This window comes from Budorcas taxicolor, chromosome 11 (assembly GCF_023091745.1).
Source record: "Budorcas taxicolor isolate Tak-1 chromosome 11, Takin1.1, whole genome shotgun sequence".
Lineage (NCBI taxonomy): Eukaryota > Metazoa > Chordata > Mammalia > Artiodactyla > Bovidae > Budorcas > Budorcas taxicolor.
This window is the reverse complement of record NC_068920.1, coordinates 145,543,487-145,566,304: the sequence shown is the minus strand read 5'-3', so window position 1 is coordinate 145,566,304 and position 22,818 is coordinate 145,543,487. Positions and strand designations below refer to the sequence as shown.

Below are 22,818 nucleotides of genomic sequence, written 5' to 3'. Positions count from 1 at the left end.
AAGAAACTGCCTGCCAATGCAGGTGATGCAGGTTCTATCCCTGCCTGGAGAAGGAAACCCACTCCAATATTCTTGCCAGGAGAACCCCATGGACAGAGGAGTCTGGTGGGCTACAGTCCATGCGATCTCAAAGAGTCGTACATGGCTTAACGACTGACCAGAAACAACAGGGGCATCACCGACTCAGTGGACATGAGTCAAGCCTGGCGTGCTGCAGTCCATGGGGTCATAAAGAGTCACACATGACTGAGCAACTGAACAACAACAGGGGGCCTCAGCCAGTGCCACAGCCCAGCCACGCAGGGCAGAGAGGGGCTGCCCCTCCACATGCCCATCTGGAGCATGTCCTTGTCCATCCACCAGGCAGCCTTATGCCTGGCTGCAGAGCCACCTGACCGGAGGTCCCGAGGCCAGTGCTGGGAGACTCCTTCCAGGACGCCCTTCTTCCCCGACAAGGAGGGTGGTTGGCTCTGTGCAGGCTCTCCGTGAAGTGTGTGTCTTCGCCTCTGGCCTTTTCTCACAGCCTCTGGGGCTGGGGGCTGGGATAGTCGCCTCCCAGTCACGCAGCGGTCCCTGTACAGCACCCCGGGCCGTGTGCCCAGGCTGGGCCTTCCTCCTCCAACCGCACATCCTGTCTTCCTTTGCCCATTCCAGCTTTTCACTTCAAACAGGGTGCCCATCCAGGTGTGTGTGTGTGTAGTGTGTTGATTTGTCAAGTATGTATGTGTCAAGTATGTGGTGTGATAATATGCATGCGTGTGTGTGCACATGGTGTGTGTGTGGTGTGTCTGACTCTGTGCATGTGGTATGTCTGGTTGTGCCCACATGGTGTGTGTGGTGTGTCTGTGATTGTGTGCATGTGGTGTATCTGGTTGTACTTGTGTGTGTGAGGTGTATCTGTGTGATTGCATGCATGTGGTGTGTGTGTGTGTTGTGTCTGTGATTGTGCACACCTGGTGCATGTGGTATGTCTGTGTGATTGTGTGCGTGTGGTGTGTGTGCACAGGTGCTGCTTCTGACATGAACCAGGTGGGTGATGGTGGATCAGGAGTTGGGCTCAGTTCGGAGAAACATCAACACAGTTCATCAGAAAGAACCTTTTCTGGGTCTTTCTATTCTGCGCCCAGTGTTCTCTTCCTGCCCCTTCGCAGGCCTGTGGCTTCAACAGCTTCTAGACACTCATAGGAAAACCACACTTTCTCTGTGGGCTCAGGCCTCACAAGGCTTTAGCAGCAAGGCTGGCATGTCAAGCCTATGCAGACAGGGGAAGGGATGGGGTCTGTGGAGGACTGGAGGGAGCCTGCCTGGATGAGAAGAGTGGAAGTGCAGCTCTTATGAACACCATGCTGGCTGGAGAGCGTCTGCAGTGCTGTCCTTCAGAGCAGGTGGACATGCAGGCCAGAGAGGGGGGGCAGCTGGTGACCGCAGGCTCTCCGAAGCGCACAGAACACCCTGGTAAGGTGAAGAGCTGCTCCCTTACTGGGAAAGACTAGAGGATTTTACTGTGACTTCTGTGACCTAACAATGCAGTCAGCTCTGGGCACTGTTGATTTGTCATTTGTGGAAATTCATGGGACGTCTGAGCACACAACCTGTAAAAGCTGGTGGACTTCTAGGAGAGCAGAAAAAAAAGAAAAAATAGTAGTAACAACAAAAATAATGGCAGCGAAAATATACTCTTTATTATGCTCTAGGCACTAAGCATGTAACCATCAGACAGCATGAAAAGATGGGTATTATTCATCTCCTTCATACAGATGAGGAGACTGAGGCTAAGAGGGGCAAGTGACTTGCCTGCAGGTGCACAACTGGTCAGCAGCAGAGGCTGGGTTCCCTTTAGGTCCCCCTGATCACGCAGCTTGAGTTATTAGTGTTGAAATTGCTGAGCACTAGAGGGCTAGGCAGTCAGGGTTGTTCTGCTCATTATTCAATTTCATCCAGGCTGGGGGTCCTGGGGGAGCCCCAGAGCTGGAAGCTGTACCCACTCGGGCGTGGCTCTGGGGTCCCCGGGGGGAATGACTCCATGGGGTGGTGCTCTCGACACAGGGAGCTGAGGGCCTCCAGGAAGAGTTTTCTGAAGGAGGAGGACACCGCGTTGTACAGGACAGGCGTCACTGCCGAGCTGACGTAGAAGAGCGTGTTGGTCACCATGTAGAAGTAGTGATAGAAATCGTAGAGCTTGCTGGAAGGGAAACCCGGACGGCTGGTTAGAGGGCCTGCTGCCTGCCCGCCGGGTCCTCCCCTTCCTGTTGGGAGCGTCTCCCCCTCCACAGGGCCAGGTCAGGAAGGCCTGCCAGGCCCAGCTGCCTGCAGAGTGAAAAGCACCCCTGTTGATGGACAGAGACCAGTGTCCAGGCTCTCGAGACGTGGGGAGACTCATGCTGCTGCATGAGGTCAAGGAGATGTGGCTTCTTGAAGGGGAGAGAGGCATTCTGAGAATTCCCTGGCCACCTTGGGAAGGGCTGCACCTGTGTGCATGTTGGTGTGTGTGTCTGTGTGCATGCTTGTGTATGAGTGCACTTGTGTGTGCACTCTCATATATGTGCACAGGTGTGTCCGAGCTTGTGCATGTGTGTGCACACTTGTGCATATGTGTGAGTGCATTTGTGTGTGTGTTTGTGTGTGCGCACTTGTATGTGTACCCCTGTGTGCCTGTGCTTGTGCATACGTGTGCATGTACTTGTGTGTCTGTGTGTAGGGGAAATTGCAGCTCTCGAGAACCAGTCATCTGTTGACACAGCTATTTCCTTGGAGGCCACATAGGATATCTCTCCTCTCAGATGTCCGACTTCTGCTTATCATCAGGTTGCAGTGATTTCCAAAAGAAAGAGAAGGGATCCTCAGCTTGGGTTTTCTCCCATTGTGTCATGAAATTGGTGTGCACGGTCTCATCTCTAAGCAGCCTCTGTTAGCTCGTGGAATCCCAGCTCTGAGGCCTCCTCCCTCTCTCCCTCCTTGTGAGAACATGGCCTTCGCCCTGTTCCCTACCTGCAAGCAGCTCTCCATCCTGGAGTCAGGAGGCTGGAAGCCTTGACTGCCACTCACACGGCCTGAGCAGTTCAGAGAGTTTTCTAGATGATGCTTGGTTCCCCACCCTGAACTGGAAACTTTTGGGATAACAGACTGGGCAGGGCCAGCTAGAATGAAGGCCAGAGTTCTGGAGAGGCCAGCAAGCAGGGGCTTCCCCTGGAGAGCGCAGGCAATCCCAGCCCCAGGCCCCAGCCCCCATGAGCTGGGGTTCCTCCCCTCACTCACTCGGTCCACCGTTCATCAGGGACGTAGCAGTACATGAGCCTGCGGATGTGGTACGGCATCCAGCAGACGACATACACGGCCACAATGGCTCCTGCAGGACAGGTGGGGAGAGAGACAGACAGCGAACACATTAGCAGTTATGCAGCTCTGCGGGGTGGAACCTGCCCAGGGTGACAACAGTGTTTCCCAAGAGCTTGTTCCTGGAGTCTAGGGGTTGGCAGGAGACTTTGAGGTTATCTGGCACACTCTTGTCTGGAAAGAGTGAAGATGAAAGTCGCTCAGTCGTGTCCAACTCATTGCATCCCCATGGACTATACAGTTCATGGAATTCTCCAGGCCAGAATACTGGAGTGGGCAACCTTTCTCTTCTCCAGGGGGATCTTCCCAACCCAGGTCTCCCACATTGCAGGCAGATTCTTTACCAACTGAGGTATTAGGAAAGCCCCACTCTTGTCTGGATCTGTCCCCAAACCTGCTGTTACCCTGTCCTCTGAGTGAATGTCCACTTTAATCCTAACTGGCCCACTGACATGCTTCTAGAAACTTCTACAACATCTATAACCTCCTGGCCACTAGAATCTATCCCCAACTCAGGGCTGGATATTCCCCCTTGGTCATCTAACTGCACAGATGTGTGTGCATGTGTGCCTGCTAAGTCGCTTCAGTCGTGTCCGACTCTTTGTGACCCAGTGGACTGTAGCCCACAAGGCTCCTCTGTCCATGGGATTCTCCAGGCAAGAATACTAGAGTGGGTTGCTGTGCCCTCCTCCAGGGGAACTTCCCCACCCAGGGATTGGACCCATGCCTCTGTGTCTCCTGCATTGACAGGGTTCTTTATCACTAGCGCCACCTGGGAAGCCCAAGTGCATAGACAATAGAACTCAAATATCCTTTCTTACAAAGCCTCTCCCCTCCTGTATCCCCTTTTTCTGGTTGATTGATGGCACCACTGTCCATCTGACACCCAAGTCATAAGCCAGAGAGTCTTCTCTTTCCAGTATCCCCAAGATGCAGTCTATTAAAAAGTTACTCGCTAGCATCTCTCCTCTCTCCTTTTCTCCCCAACTTCACTGTGCCCACCCCAGGGGACCACATCTTCCCTCCACTGGACTGTGACAGCAGTCTCCTAACTGGCCCTATTGACCTAAACTTCTCCTCCTTCCTTTCCCTCCTTCTCCTCCTGCCCTGAGTGGCAAACCCATTCTCTAATCTACTGAGGTCCCTGGACCAGCAGCATCCACCTCAGCTGGGAGTTTGTTAGAAATGTAGACTGTCATACCTAGACCAGACACATCAGAATTTCTGGATGGGGACCCAGGGGTCCACGTCTGACAACTCTCCCCAAGCATTCTTACGTGCATGGAAGTTTGAGAAGCACTGAGGAGCCTGTCCTGCAAAACTGCCAAGCATGTATATCTCAAGAGCAAGCCCTCCTGTCATTCCTGGACCCCGGCTCTTTCAGTGATGGCCCATTGTCTATGGAAAGAAGTCCAGGCCCTTCACGTGCTGCTTCTGCTTCTTGGCACACCACATCACATTTAGCTCTTGTACTTCAGTCCTGTGCACAAGACTGTGACATACACATGGCAGCAGAGACCCTGTCCCTCCATCCTTCTGGACCTTGTGTGTGCCTGGATCACACAGGTGCGTGGAGAGACCTCTGCTTTCCTGTGCCTTTAAAGTTGCCCTTACAGAGCCAAGTTTGCCCAGATACTTAAACAAACAAACACATAGATCAATGTCGCATCAGAGAAAGTGGAGAGTTAGTGGGGAACTGGATTTGGAGACCTAGCTGGCCTGTGTCCACAATGCCTGGTCAGTGGGTCCTTAAATACATCGGTTCCTCGTGTCCGTCTGAACAGCCAGACTCCCTGAAAAGCAGCCAGGCATCTGCTTGTCTTTGTGCGCCACCCCCTGGAGCTGATGGGGCGGTTAGTGTACACAATTTCCATTCCTTCTTTTAATTATACTACTGTACCTTCCAGAAGCCTGTTGGTGATTGTATAACTCCCCAGGGCATAGAGAAAAATGAGACCTAGACAGAGGCAGGAATTAGCTCAAGGCCATGTGGCCAGGGATTGGTGGAGACCGCCCTGGTCTGGCCCTTCCACTCCGGGCGGGGTTACCGGGAACTTAACTGAGAATTTGGATGCTGCGCCGGAGGCCACGGATCCGGCGGGAGTCCTTGTGTCTCACCAGGGCGGCCTGGTCCCCCAGGGCCAGTGTCTTCCTCTCCTCGCTCATTAGCTCCAGGCGGCTGGGGGCAGAACTGCCTGCAGTGGGAGGGGACGGCATCTGGGAGCAGAGGGCTGCCAGGTGGCTCACGGTGACCCCGTTCAGGAAAGCGGTTAATGCCAAAGGGAGCACGAAGGACACCAGCACATTCACCTGGAAAAGGTGATTCCAAGGGTTATGGCGGTAGCTCCAAGGCTTGGTGACCGCTGGTCCTCAGGTGTGCCCAAGGGCCCAGGAATCTGCAGCAACAGGAGCAGGGCTGGGGGTGGGGGTGGGGGTGACAGCGGATTTACAGATGCTGAGAAAATTCTCTGAAAGTAAGGAGAGCAGTGAAAATAGAAAAGACAAGAAAACAGGGGATGTTTAGGATGCTCACTGTCTAAGTAATAGCCATGCTGGAAAGAAAAATAGAGAAAACAGTGGAGGAAATTGTAATGTAGGAAAAAAAACACATTTAAGAAAGTTTTCCCAGGGCTTCCTTAGTGGCTCATTGGTAAAGAATCCACTTGCCAGATGAATGGATAGGAAAGCTGTGGTACATATACACAATGGAATATTACTCAGCTATTAAAAAGAATGCATTTGAATCGGTCCTAATTAGGTGGATGAAACTGGAGCCTATTATACAGAATGAAGTAAGTCAGAAAGAAAAACATCAATATAGTATATTAACGCCTATATATGGAGTTTAGAAAGATGGTAACGATGACCCTATTTGTGAGACAGAAAAAGAGACACAGATGTAAAGAACAGACTTTTGGACTCTGTAGGAGAAGGCAAGGGTGGGATGATTTGAGAGAATAGCATTGAAACATGTGTTTTATCATGTGTAAAACAGATCGCCAGTCCAGGTTCAATGCATGAGACAGGGTGCTCAGGGCTGGTGCACTGGGATGACCTCGAGGGATGGGATGGGGAGGGAGGTGTGAGGGGGTGTCAGGATGGGGAACACATGTAAATCCATGGCTGATTCATGTCAATGTGTGGCAAAAAAACACTACAATATTGTAAACTAATTATCCTCCAATTAAAACTAAATAAATTAATTTTAAAAAAATCCACCTAGCCAGTGTAGGAGACGCAGGTTTGAACTGGCAGGATCTCACATGTCACAGAGCGACTAAGCCCGTGCACCACAACTATTGGGGCTCTGCTCTAAGCCCAGGAGCCACAGCTACGGGGCCCACATGCAGCAGCTGCTGAAGCCACGCTCCCTAGAGCCGTCACTCTGCAACAAGAGGAGCCACGACCCTGAGAAGCTCACATATGGCTATTAGGGAGTAGCCCCTGCTTGCCACAACCAGAGAATAGCCCATGCATCAGTGAAGATGCAGCCCAGCCATAAATCAATAAAACTGTATTTTAAAAAAAGTTTTCCCAAAATTGAGGGATGTGAACTTCTAGACTGAAAGGCGTGTGGGTGCTCAGAACAATGGATGAAAATAAACTCACATCAAGGCACGTTCTTACGACATTTAGCCCCTGGAGGTAGAGTAGGTCTCCAAAGCTCCCAAAGGGATAAAACAGGGCATGTACAAAGGAGGGGAACCAGAATGGCCTTCAGTTCAGTTCAGTCGCTCAGTCGTGTCCGACTCTTTGCCACCCCATGGACTGCAGCACGCCAGGCCTCCCTGTCCATCACCAACTGTCCTTAGACTCACTCAAAGCAATGAGGAAGCTAGAAAATAATAGACTGATGCTTTACAATTTGTGAGGAAAAACAGTTTCCATCTTGTAATGTTCTGCCCAGCCATACTGTGAGAAATGAGAGGATAAAATGAAATATGTTCAGACACATAAATTCTCAAAAAGTGTTTTTACCGTCTATGGATATTTTCTCAGGTTACAAGAGCATATGTTCCATCAAAATAAGCTTGTGAACCAACATAGAGGGAGACCTGGGGTCCCCAAATTGGGTGTCCCCCAGAGGAGCAGAAAGATGCGGTAGCATTGGCAAGGTGCTGGAGCAGAGGAGAGGCCTCCAGGCATGATTGAAAAATACAAGATGAGGTTGGTTGATTACCTGATGGGGCTCAACATATTGATAGGGTATTGATACTTCTGGTGTGTGCATGCTAAGCCGCTCAGTTGTGCTCAACTCTTTGCAATTTTGAAAGCAAGTGGAATGCCTTCCTATTGCGTTTTTATTCCTATTTCCACAGGAATTTCCATATTTTATTCCTATTTTCCATATTCCTGTTAAGCCCTCAGTTGATATATATATTTCTTTTGAAATCCTTCATTAACATTGAATGTTTAGGCCTCTTTTTCTATCTGTACAATGACCCAATAAACTAGTTGTTCTTATCATGGGGCTAAAGATCACTAGTTTGGGTGATAATAGAAAAGCAGAAGACTGGGTGGGTCATGAAATCTACAATTTTTAACCTGCTCTCCAGGTAATTCTCATACTCAATCACGTTAGCTCACCACTCCTGCAAGACTGGGAAGACTTCAGAGTCAATCTTGAGTTCAAATCTGGAATTTCCTCTATTTTTTTATTGAGATATAGTTGGTTTACAATACTGTTAGTTTCAGGTATATAGCAAAGTGATTCAGTTATACATATATACATATATATTTTTCAGATTATTTTCCATGTAGGGTATTCCAAGATATTGAATATAATTCCCTGTGCTATACAGCAAATCTTCGTTGCTTTTTTATTTTATATACAGTACTTTTTATCTGTTAATTCTATAGTCCTAATTTATCCCGGGTCTCTCCCTCCCTTTCCCCTTTGATAACCATGAATTTATTTTCTAGGTCTGAGGGTCTGTTTCTGTTTTGCATTTAGTCATTTATATTATGCTTTAGATTCCACACATAAACGATATCGTGTAATATTTGTCTTTCTCTGACTTACCTTCCCTCAGTATGATAATCTCTACGTCCATCCGTGTCGCCACAAAATGGCATTATTTCATTCTTGTTTGGACTTCTCTTTGTGCTTCCCTTTGGCCAAGTCTCTCCCCAGATCCTTGGTTAAATCGGGCGGTGAGACCCAACTTTCTGACTGCTCTCTAGCGTGAGAGATGAAAACACAGGCGGTGGGGTCGCTCCTCCCGCTTACCTGGACGAAGACCTGCAGGGTGGCTCGGCTCACCAGCACGGTGCACACGCGCGAGGCGGGCTCCGGGTCCCCGCCCGCCGTCTCCAGCTCGTGCTTCTGCCCCATGATGACGGCCATGGGCAGGGCCAGGCCGAGCGAGGCGGCCCAGACGATGGACAGCAGGCGGCGGGTCTTGCGCGGAGTCAGCAGGCTTCGGGCGCGCAGGGGCTGGCACACGGCCAGGCAGCGCTCGGCGCTCAGGCTGGCCACGCTGAGCACCGTGGCGTAGGCGCACAGCTCGCGCACGAAATAGTAGGCGCGGCAGCCCAGATCTCCGAAGACCCAGGGGTAGTGGAACCACACGAAGTTGTAGAGCTCCATGGGCACGCCGACCAGCAGCAGCAGCAGGGCGGAGAGCGCCAGGCTGAGCACGTGGCAGCGCAGGCGCCCCGGGGGCCCGGCCCGCGCCTTCAGCACCACGTGCACGGACAGCGCATTGCCCGCCGTGCCCAGCGCGAAGATGAGAGAGTAGAGCGCGGTGAACAGCACCTTGGCCCAGACGCGCGTGTCCACGCCCAGCCGCGCGTCCAGGCTCAGCGCGGGCCCGGGGCTGGGTCCCGGGGCCCGCGGGCTGCCAGTCTCCATCGCGTTCCCGAGACTGCGCTCCCTCCCTCTCCCTGCCGGGAGACTGGGCGAGCTGCCCTGTTGGCCAGCGCCTCCCCTCCTCTCTGGGAACCTCCAGAATGGGAGGACACGCCCCGCGAAGGGTGCCCCGGAGCCAGCGGAGGACCGCGAGGGTAAGCCTGTTAGCTGCGCTCACGTTTCTCAGTTCAGTTCCCTGCGGGGGAAACACGTGCTGGATGGAGGGTAGGCTCATTCTGGGGGGACCTGAGAGACAGTGAGTTGGGCCGAATGCCTCCATTTACTAGCTGTGTGACCTTGGGCAAGTTATTTTTTGTCTCTCAACCCTTTTCTGCATTTAAAAAATACCGACACTGCGGACTTTCTGCTAAGATTGCTGGGGGAATCTGTGTGCAACTCTTTACCTGTGGCATAAGCAGGCATCCCCCATGCGCCATGTGCCCTGATGCTGCCTGGGTACCGTCCCAGGGTGACTGATCAAGAATTTGCCCACATGTCAACATTTCTCAGGTAGCTCCGTGGTAAAGAATCCACCTGCAATGCAGCAGACTGAGGTTTGATCCCTGGATTGGGAAGATCCCCTGGAGGAGGAAATGGCAACCCACTCCAGGATTCTTGCCTGGAAAATGCCATGGGTAGAGGAGGAGCCTGGTGGGCTATAGTCCATAGGGTCATAAAGAATCAGACACGAATGAGCATGCATGCAACATTTTGAAGCTGTTATTCTTAGAAAAGATCTCTTTCATCTTTTTGCTAAAGGCTGTTTCAGTGCCACAGTAATGTCCTCAAGGAAGTCCTCTGTCAGCTGCCCCCACATGATATTTGCTTTTCCCATCCTTTGAGGACGTCATGCTCATGGAGCAGTATGAGAAAGTGGAAAGAAGTATTGAGCATGTTTTAAAGCCTTCCATAGGTCTCTTTCTTAGCCCCATCTAGAACACCAGAACTTAATTCACTTATTTAAGTTTTTTTGGCTGCACTGGGTCTTCCATTGTTGTACCCGGGCTTTCTCTGCTTGTGGCAAGCAGGGGGCTACTCTCTAGTTGCGATGTGCAGGAAGGTGAGATGCAGTTAATAAGGGAGTGAGGAAGACTCAGCACCAATGACACATCCAGTGGGCTCTCCCTACAGATGTGTGCAGAGGGCTCAGCATTTCTATCTTCACCCAGGGGACTAGAGGAGAATGACTGATATGCCCTCTGGTTGTAAATCCCATACCTGGTCCCTCTAAGCTGAAACTCTGAGAACATATCCGTGTGTGGATGCTCTGGGCCTAGCACTTGCTTCTTCAGTACCCACAAGAACTTAATTTTGCCCCTGAATAAAATCATCACTTGTGTTAAGATTGCTTTCAGCCTGTATTGGAAGACTCTGATCTTTGATATCCTCCACTGTCTATGTTAGAATCAAAATCTGGGCTTCCCTGTGGAGTCACAAAGTGAAAGTTGCTCAGTCGTGCCAGACTGTTTGCAACCCCATGGACTATACCGTCCATGGAATTCTCCAGGCCAGAATACTGGAGTGGGTAGCTGTTCCCTTCTCCAAGGGATCTTCCCAACTTGGATTGGACCCAGGTGTCCCGCATTGCAGGCAGATTCTTAACCAGCTGAGCCACCAGGAAAGCCCAAGAATATTGGAGTGGGTAGTCTGTCCCTTCCCCAGTGGATCTTCCTGATTGAGGAATCAAACTGGGGTCTCATGCATTGTGGAAGGATTCTTTACCAGTTGAGCTACCAGGGAAGCCTGCTGGGTCACAGGCCAAGCTAAATTTCTCGATCTCTAATTGTGCAGCAAATAATTCAGAACTATCCAATACTAGAGGGTGCTGCTAGGGGTGGCAGTTATGGAAGGGAAGGATTACATGTCCAGAGATGCCAGAGGCAGGATGCTACATTGTTCAGGGCTGTGGTATGAAGTACTGACAAGGCTTCCTGGCCAGGCAAGGTGTCTCTGGGTCTAGGAATCTGGGTGTTCTGTTTTCTTTGTGTACCTAGATTCCTAACTTTCTTGCCTGCTGCATGTAGGGTCCCATCAAAAGGGCTTCTGCCATGGACTCAACTGTGTTCCCCTCCCCATTGGTTGAAGACTTAACCCCTAGTGTGAGTGCATCTGGAGTAAGGAGATAATTAGAGATAAAGGAGATCAGCAGTTCAGTTCAGTCGCTCAGTCGTGTCCGACTCTTTGCGACCCCGTGAATCGCAGCACGCCAGGCCTCCCTGTTCATCACCATCTCCCGGAGTTCACTCAGACTCAGGTCCATCAAGTCCGTGATGCCATCCAGCCATCTCATCCTCGGTCGTCCCCTTCTCCTCCTGCCCCCAATCCCTCCCAGCATCAGAGTTTTTTCCAATGAGTCAACTCTTCTCATGAGGTGGCCAAAGTACTGGAGTTTCAGCTTTAGCATCATTCCTTCCAAAGAAATCCCAGGGTTGATCTCCTTCAGAATGGACTGGTTGGATCTCCTTGCAGTCCAGGGGACTCTCAAGAGTCTTCTCCAACACCACAGTTCAAAAGCATCAATTCTTTGGCGCTCAGACTTCTTCACAGTCCAACTCTCACATCCATACATGACCACTGGAAAAACCATAGCCTTGACTAGACGGACCTTAGTCGGCAAAGTAATGTCTCTGCTTTTGAATGTGCTATCTAGGTTGGTCATCACTTTCCTTCCAAGGAGTAAGCGTCTTTTAATTTCATGGCTGCAGTCACCATCTGCAGTGATTCTGGAGCCCAAAAACATAAAGTCTGACACTGTTTCCACTGTTTCCCCATCTATTTGCCATGAAGTGATGGGACCGGAGGCCATGATCTTCGTTTTCTGAATGTTGAGCTTTAAGACAACTTTTTCACTCTCCTCTTTTACTTTCATCAAGAGGCTTTTTAGTTCCTCTTCACTTTCTGCCATAAGGGTAGTGTCATCTGCATATCTGAGGTTATTGATATTTCTCCCGGCAATCTTGATTCCAGCTTATGTTTCTTCCAGTCCAGCGTTTCTCATGATGTACTCTGCATATAAGTTAAATAAGCAGGGTGACAATATACAGCCTTGATGTACTCCTTTTCCTATTTGAAACTAGTCTGTTGTTCCATGTCCAGTTCTAACTGTTGCTTCCTGACCTGCATACAGATTTCTCAGGAGGCAGGTCAGGTGGTCTGGTATTCCCATCTCTTTCAGAATTTTCCACAGTTTATTGTGATCCACACAGTCAAAGGCTTTGGCATAGTCAACAAAGCAGAAATAGATGTTTTTCTGGAACTCTCTTGCTTTTTCCATGATCCAGTGGATGTTGGCAATTTGATCTCTGGTTCCTCTGCCTTTTCTAAAACCAGCTTGAACGTCAGGGAGTTCACGGTTCACATATTGCTGAAGCCTGGCTTGGAGACTTTTGAGCATTACTTTACTAGAGTGTGAGATGAGTGCAATTGTGCGGTAGTTTGAACAGTCTTTGGCATTGCCTTTCTTTGGAATTGGAATGAAAAGTGACCTTTTCCAGTCCTGTGGCCACTGCTGAGTTTTCCAAATTTGCTGGCATATTGAGTGCAGCACTTTCACAGCATCATCTTTCAGGATTTGAAATAGCTCCACTGGAATTCCATCACCTCCACTAGCTTTGTTGGTAGTGATGCTTTCTAAGGCCCACTTGACTTCACATTCCAGGATGTCTGGCTCTAGATGAGTGATCACACCATCGTGATTATCTGGGTTGTGAAGATCTTTTTTGTACAGTTCTTCCGTGTATTCCTGCCACGTCTTCTTAATATCTTCTGCTTCTGTTAGGTCCATACCATTTCTGTCCTTTATTGAGCCCATCTTTGCATGAAATTTTCCCTTGGTGTCTCTAATTTTCTTAAAGCGATCTCTAGTCTTTCCCAATCTGTTCTGTTCCTCTATTTCTTTGCATTGATCGCTGAAGAAGGCTTTCTTATCTCTTCTTGCTATTCTTTGGAACTCTTCATTCAGATGCTTATATCTTTCCTTTTCTCCTTTGTTTTTCGCCTCTCTTCTTTTCACAGCTATTTGTAAGGCCTCCTCAGACAGCCATTTTGCTTTTTTGCATTTCTTTTCCATGGGGATGGTCTTGATCCCTGTCTCCTGTACAATGTCACGAACTAACACCCCAAAAAGATGTCCTTTTCATTATAGGGGACTGAAATGCAAAAGTAGGAAGTCAAGAAACACCTGGAGTAACAGGCAAATTTGGCCTTGGAATGCGGAATGAAGCAGGGCAAAGACCAATAGAGTTTTGCCAAGATAATGCACTGGTCATAGCAAGCACCCTCTTCCAGCAACACAAGACTCTACACATGGATATCACCAGATGGTCAACACCGAAATCAGATTGATTATAGTCTTTGCAGACAAAGATGGAGAAGCTCTATACAGCCAACAAAAACAAGACCAGGAGCTGACTGTGGCTCAGATCATGAACTCCTTATTGCCAAATTCATACTTAAATTTAAGAAAGTAGGGAAAACTGCTAGACCATTCAGGTATGACCTAAATCAAATCCCTTATGATTATACAGTGGAAGTAAGGAGATCATAGGGGATAAGTATCCATATAAGGACTTCCCTCGTGGCTCAGATGATAAAGCAGGAGACCTAGGTTCCATCCCTGGGTCAGGAAGATCCCTTGGAGAAAGAAATGGCAACCCATTCCAGTGTTCTTGCCAGGAGAGTCCCATGGACAGAGGAGCCTGGCGGGCTACAGTCAATGGGGTCACAAAGAGTTGGACACGACTGAGTGATTAACGCACACACAAGAGGAGATATCAGAGAGCTCCCTACCTCTCTCTGTCTCTTTCTTTCTGCCACACGAGAACACAGTGAGGAGGAGACGGTCAGTCTGCAAGCCAGGAAGAGAGCTCACACCAGGAAGCAAACCTGTTGGCACCTTAATCTTGGACTTCCAGCCTCCCGGACTGTGAGAACATACACTTCTGCTGTTTAAGCCCCACAGTCCCGGTGTGCTGTTCTGGCAGCTTGAGCAGACTCAGACAGCTTCCTTCCCCAAGCAGCCTTTGGTCCTGATGCCAGCACATGACCCAGAGAATTTACTTGCTACTTGAACCTTGAAAAAAGACAGTTAATTCCCTGTTTCCATCACTCCAGAACTGAGTCATAGTAGGGTTTCCTGACTCAGAGAAAGGGGGGACAACAGAGAGTCACTGTGTGTCTGTGTGTTATGAGAGAGACAGAGAGGGAGGCAGAGATGTAACATATTTGCAGGTTCTGGGATTAGAACATTGACCCATGTGGGGATTGATATCCTGCATTTCACACCTCAGGTCCAACCTCCCATCCTTTTTCTCAAAGACCTAAGAATGGAAGCCTCTTCATGGAGCAGAGAAATCAGGGAAGGCTCCATGGAGGAAGGCCCCAGACAGTGGGCACATTTGGAAAGACCTTCCAGGAAGTGGGTCATGGCATGAGCTAAGATTCAGAAATGGGACCAGACAAGGTGTTCTGAGAGGGGAGGGGCGTTCACAGGAGACTCCCAAACCAGGGCCTGGCAGCCTGGGGAAAAGGGGTGCCCTGTGGATTCTTATGGCTGGGGCATGTAGGGGGCAGTGATTCAGGGCAGACTTCAACGTGGTCCTGCCCGGGGTCCTGTGGGGCAGCACGGGAGTTCTCAGAAGCTCCAGTGGAGGACAAGTTGGAGAGCTTGGCCAACAGAAATCCAAAGTAAAATAGCACCTCCGTTTCTTTGTCTGTAAAATGGAGCTATTCATGCCTACCTCAGAGTGACTGTAAGGATCAGTAGCTGTGACTGCTTTTTGAGGGTCTAATTCACATCAGTGTTCATCAAGGACTCTCTGTTCATGGCCTCATGTGCCCCACAATAGCCCTGTGACGGAGAGACTATTTTTATCCCTGTGTTTCCCAGATAAGGAAACAAAGGTCCTTAAAGGTCTGAGTCAGAACAGCTTCGAGGCGCCGAGTCAGCTCCAGAGCCCAGGTCTGTGTGATTCAGATGGTGCAGCTCAGTCATCATGTGTTGCTTCCAGGAACCCCATCAACACACATGTCCCTATTTCTAGGCGCACCAGCCCAGCCAGCGCTGGCTGTCATCAGCCTGACATAGCAGCAGGATACCCGTCAGCCTGACCTCCCCACAAGCAGGGGTGTGAAACCCGCCTGGGCTCGGAGCCCCGAAGACCAGGCACACCCCCCCTTGTTCATGCCGAGGCTCCACGTGGCTGGCCCTGGGGATGGGTGCAGGAGGACCGGAGTGCTGTGTTCACAGCTCCAGCGTGGCTCTGTGCACCTACCACACAGCCAGCTGAGTGCTCCCCACGACCAGGTGTAATGACTCACAGTCTTATCACTGCTTGGTCACGAGGTTCTCAAAATATCTCGACAGCAGGAATTAAAAATAGTAAGAGTAGTGGGGACCCAGCTCAGTCGAAGTGTCTGAAAGTGTTATTTTTGCCCTTCCATTGAGGACAGTCAGGGACCTTCAGTCTGTGGGAGCCATTCCAGGGAGTGGGCGGGGGGCCACCCCACCCTCTCTGCTCTTCTCCAGGGGGAGCGAGGCCAGCTGCACAGTGTGTGGCCAGGATCATGGTGACCTGGGCACGTGGAAGCCTGGAGTTCAGAACCTTCCTGCAGCTTACCAGATGCAGCAGAACCGGGGTAGCTGCTGACCTCCAACCTGTCAAGGGAGGTCGTTAGAACCCATCACGTTTGTTAGGACATGCCCGGCATCTTTCAGGTATTTGCCCACTCCACCCTCGGCACATCCCTGGATGGATTCCGGGTCAGGGTCTCCTCCGGAGAGCAGGAGGAAGGGGAGTGAAGCGAGTGGAAAGGCAGAAGGCCTGGCTGGGAAGGAGGTAGGGATCAGGGTTGGTGCTTCTGCACCCATGGAGCAGAGCTGAGAGGCGTTTGGAGGTGGGCAGTCCTAGCATCACAGGCTGTAGGGATTCTGGGGGCCAGGGGGTCACTCTGTGCTAGGGGTCAGGGAGGTTGTCTCCTTCAGTCCTTGTCAAATGAGATTGGAGCCTCTCACCCAGGCCTGCAGCTTGCCCTGTGCTCCCCTCCCACCCCAACCTTGCCCAGAAACTGCCTCCCCCCACCCAGCTGCAGGCCTGCACACCTGTGCCCCACGGAGGCCAGCCCCATCAGCACAAACCCGCAGCTCCTGGCAGGATCAGAACCACGTTTCAAGCACCGTGTTTGGGGTCAACCCGACCCTGCTTAGTCACTTCCCGCTTTGTGACCCAAGACCAGTTCTTCAAGCTCCTCTTTCACTTCCGTAACCTCATAGGGCTGCCGTGCAGAACGTGTACCGGAGAGCAGTAGACCACCTGTGGCGTGTCTGAAAGTGTTGTTTTCTCCCTTCCCTGGCTTCCTGGTGTGCAGGCAGCACTCAGGTCCAGCGAGTCGTCATGATGACGCTGCTGAGTGTGATGGAGGTGATGCCTGTGGTCCCCTGGGGAAGGGGGGCCGCTGACCCCAGCCTTCCTGACTCCCCAAAGGGTGCCCGTTCAGGGAAAGAAAGGATTCCTCGTCACTTCTGTGGGAAACCAGTGGCTTCCCTGGTGGCTCAGGTGGTAAAGAATCTGCCCGCAGTGCAGTAGACCCCGGTTTGATCCCTGGATTGGGAAGATCCCCTGGAGCAGGGCATGGCTACCCACTCCAGTATTCTTGCCTGGAGCATCCCATGGACAGAGGAGCCTGGTGGGCTACTGTCCAGGGGATCTCAAAGCGTCAGACAGGACTGAGCGCCTAAGACTTTCACGTGACACGACAGTGGTAGAGGAGAAGGTGAGTGGACTAAGGACCCGCATATCCTCTTTTGTGAGGTTCCCTGCACCCAGCACGTGAGGTGGTGTCTCTCCCCAACACGTCCTCCCCACAGATCGCCTCTGGAGGCAGCACTCGTGGGTTTGAATCACAGTTCTGTCCTTTGTGGCTGTGTGACCTTGGGAAAGGCAGTGGTGAGGCAAGGGTACCTAGCAGGTCATGCCCTGTGACCGGGTGTCAGTCTCACAGAGTCCAGAGAAACTGGCATCTGCTGGAAGACCTCTGCATCCTTCAGGGACCGGGAGGTGTCCCGGTGTTGTTTTGTTAGCCAGTCCCAGGTGGGAGAGGATTTGCAATTCAACACTGTGCTCTTTTCCTGAGCCTTGTGACTTGGCCGGGCTCCTGGGTGGAAAGAGAAGCTGCCTGCTCTGGGCTCAGTGTCACTGGGCCAGCCTCCCAGCTCTTGAAATTAGCCTCCGCAGACACCGTTCTCTGGGTGCTGGGTGGGGAGGCCACTGGCGTCCCCCCGACCCCAGCCATGGAGGAGCAGGACCACGCCTGTGACCCCACCTGGGAGCCCCCACAGCCAAAGAGCCGCCCGGACTCACCTTGGTCGTGGGTAAGGGCCAGGGCATGGCCACATGCAAACTGCCCCACCCCCCTCCGCTGCCTGGCTGAGGAGTGCAGGCGGGCCCCGTGGGTCTCGTAGAAGATCGGTGCGTCCACATTTTTCCAAAGAAGTGATGGGACCAGCCGCTCCCTAGAGGCTCCTGGGATGGAGGCTGCATTTATGGAAAAGGGTTTTGAACTGACTCAAGAAGTCAAGGCGTTTTTCTTTGCCTTGGATCGAGAGTAATAGTGACTGCTTTAATACTCAAGACAGAAAGTTATTTGAGGACTCCTGCTCACCAGGCACTGTGCAGGAAATGCTTGCTGCCTTCTGTGTTTGCATGCGGGCAAGGAGGGGAGGCCCCGAGGGTTGAAGTTACGGGATCAACACAGGAATTTGAGCACGGTTGTGTCAGAGAGTGTGATGTGTGCGCTGCGGGCACCCCTAGACTCCAAAGCCAGAGGTGGCACCGTCTGTGTTTTCTAGATCTCATCCTAGATGTCCAGGCTTTGTTCACAGGTAGTTATGTTTGTGTGAAGCCCCAAAAGCATGAGTAGAGGTTGTTCAGATAACCCCAAGTGGAAGTGTGGACCAAGGGTGGAGCCTGGACTCGAGTTTGGGCTTGGCTATTTCTTCCAAAGGCTGAGGGTTTGGCCACAGCGAACATAATGTGTTAACGGTAGTGGTTTAGTCACAAAATTGTGTCTGACTCTTTGTGACCCCATGGACTGCAGCCCGCCAGGCTCTTCGGTCCATGGGGATGCTCCAGGCAGGAATACTGGAGTGGGTTGCCATTTCCTCCTCCAGGGGATCTTCCCGACCCAGGGATCAAATCCTGGTCTCTTGCATTGCAGGCGGATTCTTTACGTCTAAGCCACCAGGGAAACCACCAATGCGTCACTCCCCCGGCCCAAATGTCTAGGACACCTTTGACACTCCTGGTCTGGCCCCCAGCTGTGGAGGCTGGGCTGGTCCTGGAGGGTTCCACACGCCCTGGAAACAGAGCTTGGGGTCCGTTGCACCTATGGGGAGAGGGTAAGGGGTGTGACGTGCAGGGAGCAGGCACAGCCTCCTGGCTGCCAGTTCCCCGAAGCCCCTGTCATTGTCACTTCAGTCACGTCCACCCTCAGGGCAGCTCCTTTCTCTGCAGGGACATGGGACCTTGCTGTTGGCATTCAGGTGGAGATGCGGGGGGCAGGGGGCACCTGAGAAAGGGCCTCTAGATTCTGCTCCCAGCCTTTGCCACTTGGCCCTTTGGGCTGGTGTTTCCTGGGCAGACAGATGCTCGCAGAGGTGGCTGCGCAGTGAGCCTCCCTCTGCAGGCGGAAGGCAGGAATGAGAGCACTCCCCCGTAATGCTCTGTACATCGACGGCACTCACACTCTAGCTAAACAGATGGTTTTGTGGTTCGTTGGAGATTAAGACGGTTGTGTCTTGTTTCCCATTCCTGGAATGTCTCTCTTTAACAGAGCAGCCCTGAGAAGTGCCCCGTTCTTCCCGTGTGGGCAGCACTGCGCTCTTGGAAAGCTCTCCCACGTCCACACTGGGACCGAGTCTCCTCGGCCCTGGGACACAGATCTTATCATCGTGGCATCTCTCTTGTACAGCCCATCTCTTTCTTCCAGTTTCCCCGGGCTGTCAAATGTCATTCCCATTTGACAGCCCGGGGAAACTGAGGTTTTGATGTTGCCCGACAAGTGGCTCGGGGATGGGAGGGGGTGGGGAAGATGGAGGCAGGGGAAGATGGAGGTAGCCCAGCCCCATCATCATTCCCCACACCTGCGGATGCTGTGATCCGAGGAAGCTCTGACAATGTCTGCTTTCTGCTTTTATCTTTGGATTATTAGTAATTTTTCCTGGTTATAAAATTATGTGTATTAGAAAAGGTTTCGATTCTACAGCAGAGTGTAAATATTAATAAGATAGATAGTAAAATGCCAATCATTTCACTGCTTGGGAGGTGGTCTGGGAACTTTGTCAACTGAGGTTGCCCTGTGTTTCCCTGGAGGCTCATTATAATTAAGCCACAGAAAGGATTTCAAAGTCTCTAGTTCTTTTTTCATTTCAACCCCTTCACTGACCTGTGTGCTCGATTCTAAAATTCCCAAAGCCCTCTGGCTGTCCACTGTGGCCTGGACCCCTTGCTGTGTGACATCTGTGACTGTCTTCCTGGCAGAGGCAGGTGTCCATGGCAGGAGAGGGTGAAGGGTGGTGGGGGGCAGTTTGCTGGACTCTGGAGCTGCTGTGCTGGCCCTGCAGACTGTCCACCACTGGGTGCAGGATTTAAATGGGCCCAGGAACTTGGGCTTGGCTCCTGCTGGTGCCCACATCCAGGAGAATCTGACCTGCTGAGCTTAAGGGTGGCTGCAGGGCAGGGATCCTGGGAGTCTAACGGGGCTCCAGGGAGAGCGCTGGCCTCCTTCCACTGCTGGGGGCTGGATCCAGCCTCAGGAGGACAGAGGAGGCCAGGTCCTGAGTGAGGCTTCAGCAAAGCTGGAGTGGAACACAGAGCAGGAAATCGAGGTGGATGCCCAGATGGACTGCCTGTCATGCAGGAAAGCTTAGGATGAGGCTGCAAGAGAGCTGGCCAAGCAGGGCAGGAGAGGCGGGAACTGCAGCTGCTGTGGCCAGGAGCCGGGCTGAGCTGGCTGCTTCTGGGGAGGGTAAGAATGGCTCAGCCATCGTGGGGCACTTTCATTCCTGGGGCCAGGAAAGGGCAGCTGGCAGTGCTGAGAGCCCTGGGAGGCACCTGTTAAGTTGGCAACAGTTCCCTGGACACAGGCCACATCCCTTCCCAGAGGCTGTGAGCTTGATGTCCAGACTTTGAGCGTGTACAGAGCCCCATGGGGCACAGTGATGGGTGAGACCTGGTCCCCACCCGCAGGAGGTCAGGGTGGAGTGTGAGTGGGTGCATCTGCCAGCTGCCAAGTTCCTGTGGACACAGATCAGGAGGAATTCCCACTGGCAGGGCTGGGAAAGGCGTCTTTGTGAAGCTGGCATCGGAGCCAGGCCTTGGGAGGAGGGTAGGATTTCAATAAACACATGGGGGGAGGGGTGGCGGGCAGAGACTTCTAGGTCAAGGGTTCAGCCTGAGTGACAGCTGGGCTTTGCAAGAACAGGGTGTTCTCCTAAGGCTAATTCTGCAAGTTCAGTTCCTCAAGCCGTTTGGGATTTTATGTCTCCTGAGTTGGGGCATGCGTGGTGACATTCATCTCGGTCAGATCCCCAGCCTGTGAGAGAAAGCAAACAGTCACGGACCAAATATGTGGGACTTGGTGTGAATCCAGGGCCACACAGCGCCTGGGCTCAAGCTTTAGTTTTACCACCTGCAAGTTTGATTAACTGGAGCCTAAGTTTTCTTATCTGTAAAATGGGACTTAACAATACCTAATAATATAATAATCACAGGGACTTGGTTGCTCACTGTTGTTCACTTGCTAAGTTGTGTCTGACTCTGTGCGACCCCATGGACTGAAGCACACCAGGCCTCCCTGTCCCTCATCATCTCCTGGAGTTCACCCTGTTTCATGTCCATTGAATCGGTGATGCCATCCAACCATCTCATCCTCTGCCGCCCTCTTCTTCTTCTGCCTGCAGTCTTTCCCAGCATCAGTCTTTTTCCAACGAACTGGCTGTTCTCATTAGGTGGCCAAAGTATCAGAGCTTTGGTACCAAGTGCTTGGTAAATGAGCTATCATTAATAAACCTGAAAAAAAAATAGCTTGTTACAAGTTGGGTTGTAAATACCAGTGAAGAGAAAATCATTTGGATTTGGACTGTTGATCTCAGCATGGTAAAGAGATAATGCACCAAATCAGAGCCCCACATCCCCTAATAGGGAGGATTCAGAGTGAGCCTTTGTTCAGACCTTTTGGCTTGGCATTCAAGGCCTCTCAAGAGCTTTCTGCTCTTGGCTCTGTCCTCACCTACTGCGACCATGTGTTGCTCAGCAAGTGCCTCTCCTTGGAGGGGCTGAGCCCATTATGTTAGCTGGGCCTCCAGGGAATGACCATCAGGACCTCAGACCCATCCTGCCGTCTCCAGCCCCTGAGACTTGGCAAGGGGCTGGACTTTGGGCCCCAACTTCCCAGAGCACATGTTTGCCACTAAACTCCGTTGGCAAAGCTGACCAGAAGCCTGGGCAGAAGCTGGGTCTTGGCCTCCGGGACCACTTTCCTCAGGGACCCCTAGGGCCAGCACCCTTGACAGTGCTGGGGGCATGGAAAGACAGACTCAGGGACAGTGTCCACCTCTCCCCAGAGGCCCAGCTGACTTGAGACACCTGTTTGCCCACCTGATCCAGGCAGGATCCCAAGAGGCTACTGCCTGGGATCAGCATGAAACTACCGGCTCCCTGGCTGGGTGATGGGGAGACGGGCAGAGAGAGAAACCAGGAAGCAGTCCCCACACGTACCCGCCATGGGAAGCAGAGCTTTTGGCCTCCTTGCTCCGTCTCTCCAGTGGCCTGGGTCCGCCCACCAGACCCCTGCTTCCTGTGAAGTCGAAGGGGAGGTCTGGAGCGCCCCCTGGAGGTGGTACTCTGCCACTACAGAGTGCTTCAGTTCAGTTCAGTTCAGTTCAGTTCAGTTCAGTCGCTCAGTAGTGTCCGACTCTGCGAGTGCTTACAAACAGGAAAACAGAAAAGCTACAGGAAACCACCACCCCGTCGTATCACAGCCAAGTGGCCGATAAGACTTTTACTAGGGACAGAAACAGGATGGTGCACACAGAAACTCGGTGGTGCAAAGTCAGTGGTTACTGGATCAAATCTGAATTCCTCATTAAGCTTGTTTGTGATTAAACTCCTTGCAGGAAACTGTTGTTGGATTACATTCTGCACTGTGCTTTTAAACTCTGACTCTTGCTGCCACCTTCCCTTTCTGTCTGTTCTGTTCTCCTTATTTATAACCTCTGCTCTCCTGTTGGGCTGTGAGCCCTGAGGGCAACCAGAGTGTCTCCATGTTGGTGTTGCCCAGAGCTCCTAACACAGTTGTGTTACATGTCTGGGTCAGCTGGATTTATACCTTTTGCCTTGATGTAATATTACAGCACCCCCTTTTGCTCTGAAGTGGGGTGATCACCCTACCTGGTACACATCTGTAAGGTCATACCTGCATTTGGCTTCGGGGCCATCCGCTCACCCACAGCTTGTACCCAAAGGTCTTTTCTCACCGCCACTTAGGGGGTCCTAATCATCTCCTCCTGTCAGGGCTAGAGAGGTTTGGAGGGCTTTGTATGGCAGTGCTGTGTTTCACACAAAGATTAGGGTCTAACA

General features: G+C 51.7%; 2 protein-coding genes across 3 annotated transcripts in view; one reads left to right on the top strand and one right to left on the bottom strand.

Annotated features, from left to right (window-relative positions):
* Window positions 1-1,739: 1,739 nt before the first annotated feature.
* NTSR2 (neurotensin receptor 2) lies at window positions 1,740-9,187 on the bottom strand. The gene is made up of 4 exons (XM_052649410.1): window positions 8,564-9,187; window positions 5,394-5,643; window positions 3,256-3,346; window positions 1,740-2,182 (listed from the first exon to the last, which is right to left on the bottom strand). Exons 1-4 carry the CDS (start codon window positions 9,185-9,187, stop codon window positions 1,924-1,926), a joined length of 1,224 nt encoding a protein of 407 aa, XP_052505370.1. The 3' UTR covers window positions 1,740-1,923.
* An 8,216-nt stretch (window positions 9,188-17,403) lies between these two features.
* LPIN1 (lipin 1) overlaps window positions 17,404-22,818 on the top strand; it is a 127,677-nt gene continuing 122,262 nt past the window's right edge. The window contains exon 1 of one of the 2 annotated variants that reach the window (XR_008200115.1): window positions 17,404-17,552. Coding sequence is in view for 1 of the 2 variants with exons in the window: in XM_052648074.1 (XP_052504034.1) it covers window positions 17,472-17,552 (81 nt within the window). In the remaining variant the exon portion in view is untranslated. The remainder of the gene's footprint in view (window positions 17,553-22,818) is intronic. The other variant, XM_052648074.1, reaches the window with a different exon arrangement.

Bases quoted from the DNA above. Each gene is read 5' to 3' on its own strand.
- NTSR2 (XM_052649410.1), bottom strand. From the start codon at position 9,187: ATGGAGACTGGCAGCCCGCGGGCCCCGGGACCCAGCCCCGGGCCCGCG. The intron at 5,644-8,563 runs GTAAGCGGGAGG...CACCTTTTCCAG, and splicing joins CCCTGCAGGTCTTCGTCCAG to GTGAATGTGCTGGTGTCCTT. The intron at 3,347-5,393 runs GTTAAGTTCCCG...CCTGTCCTGCAG, and splicing joins GCGCAGCATCCAAATTCTCA to GAGCCATTGTGGCCGTGTAT.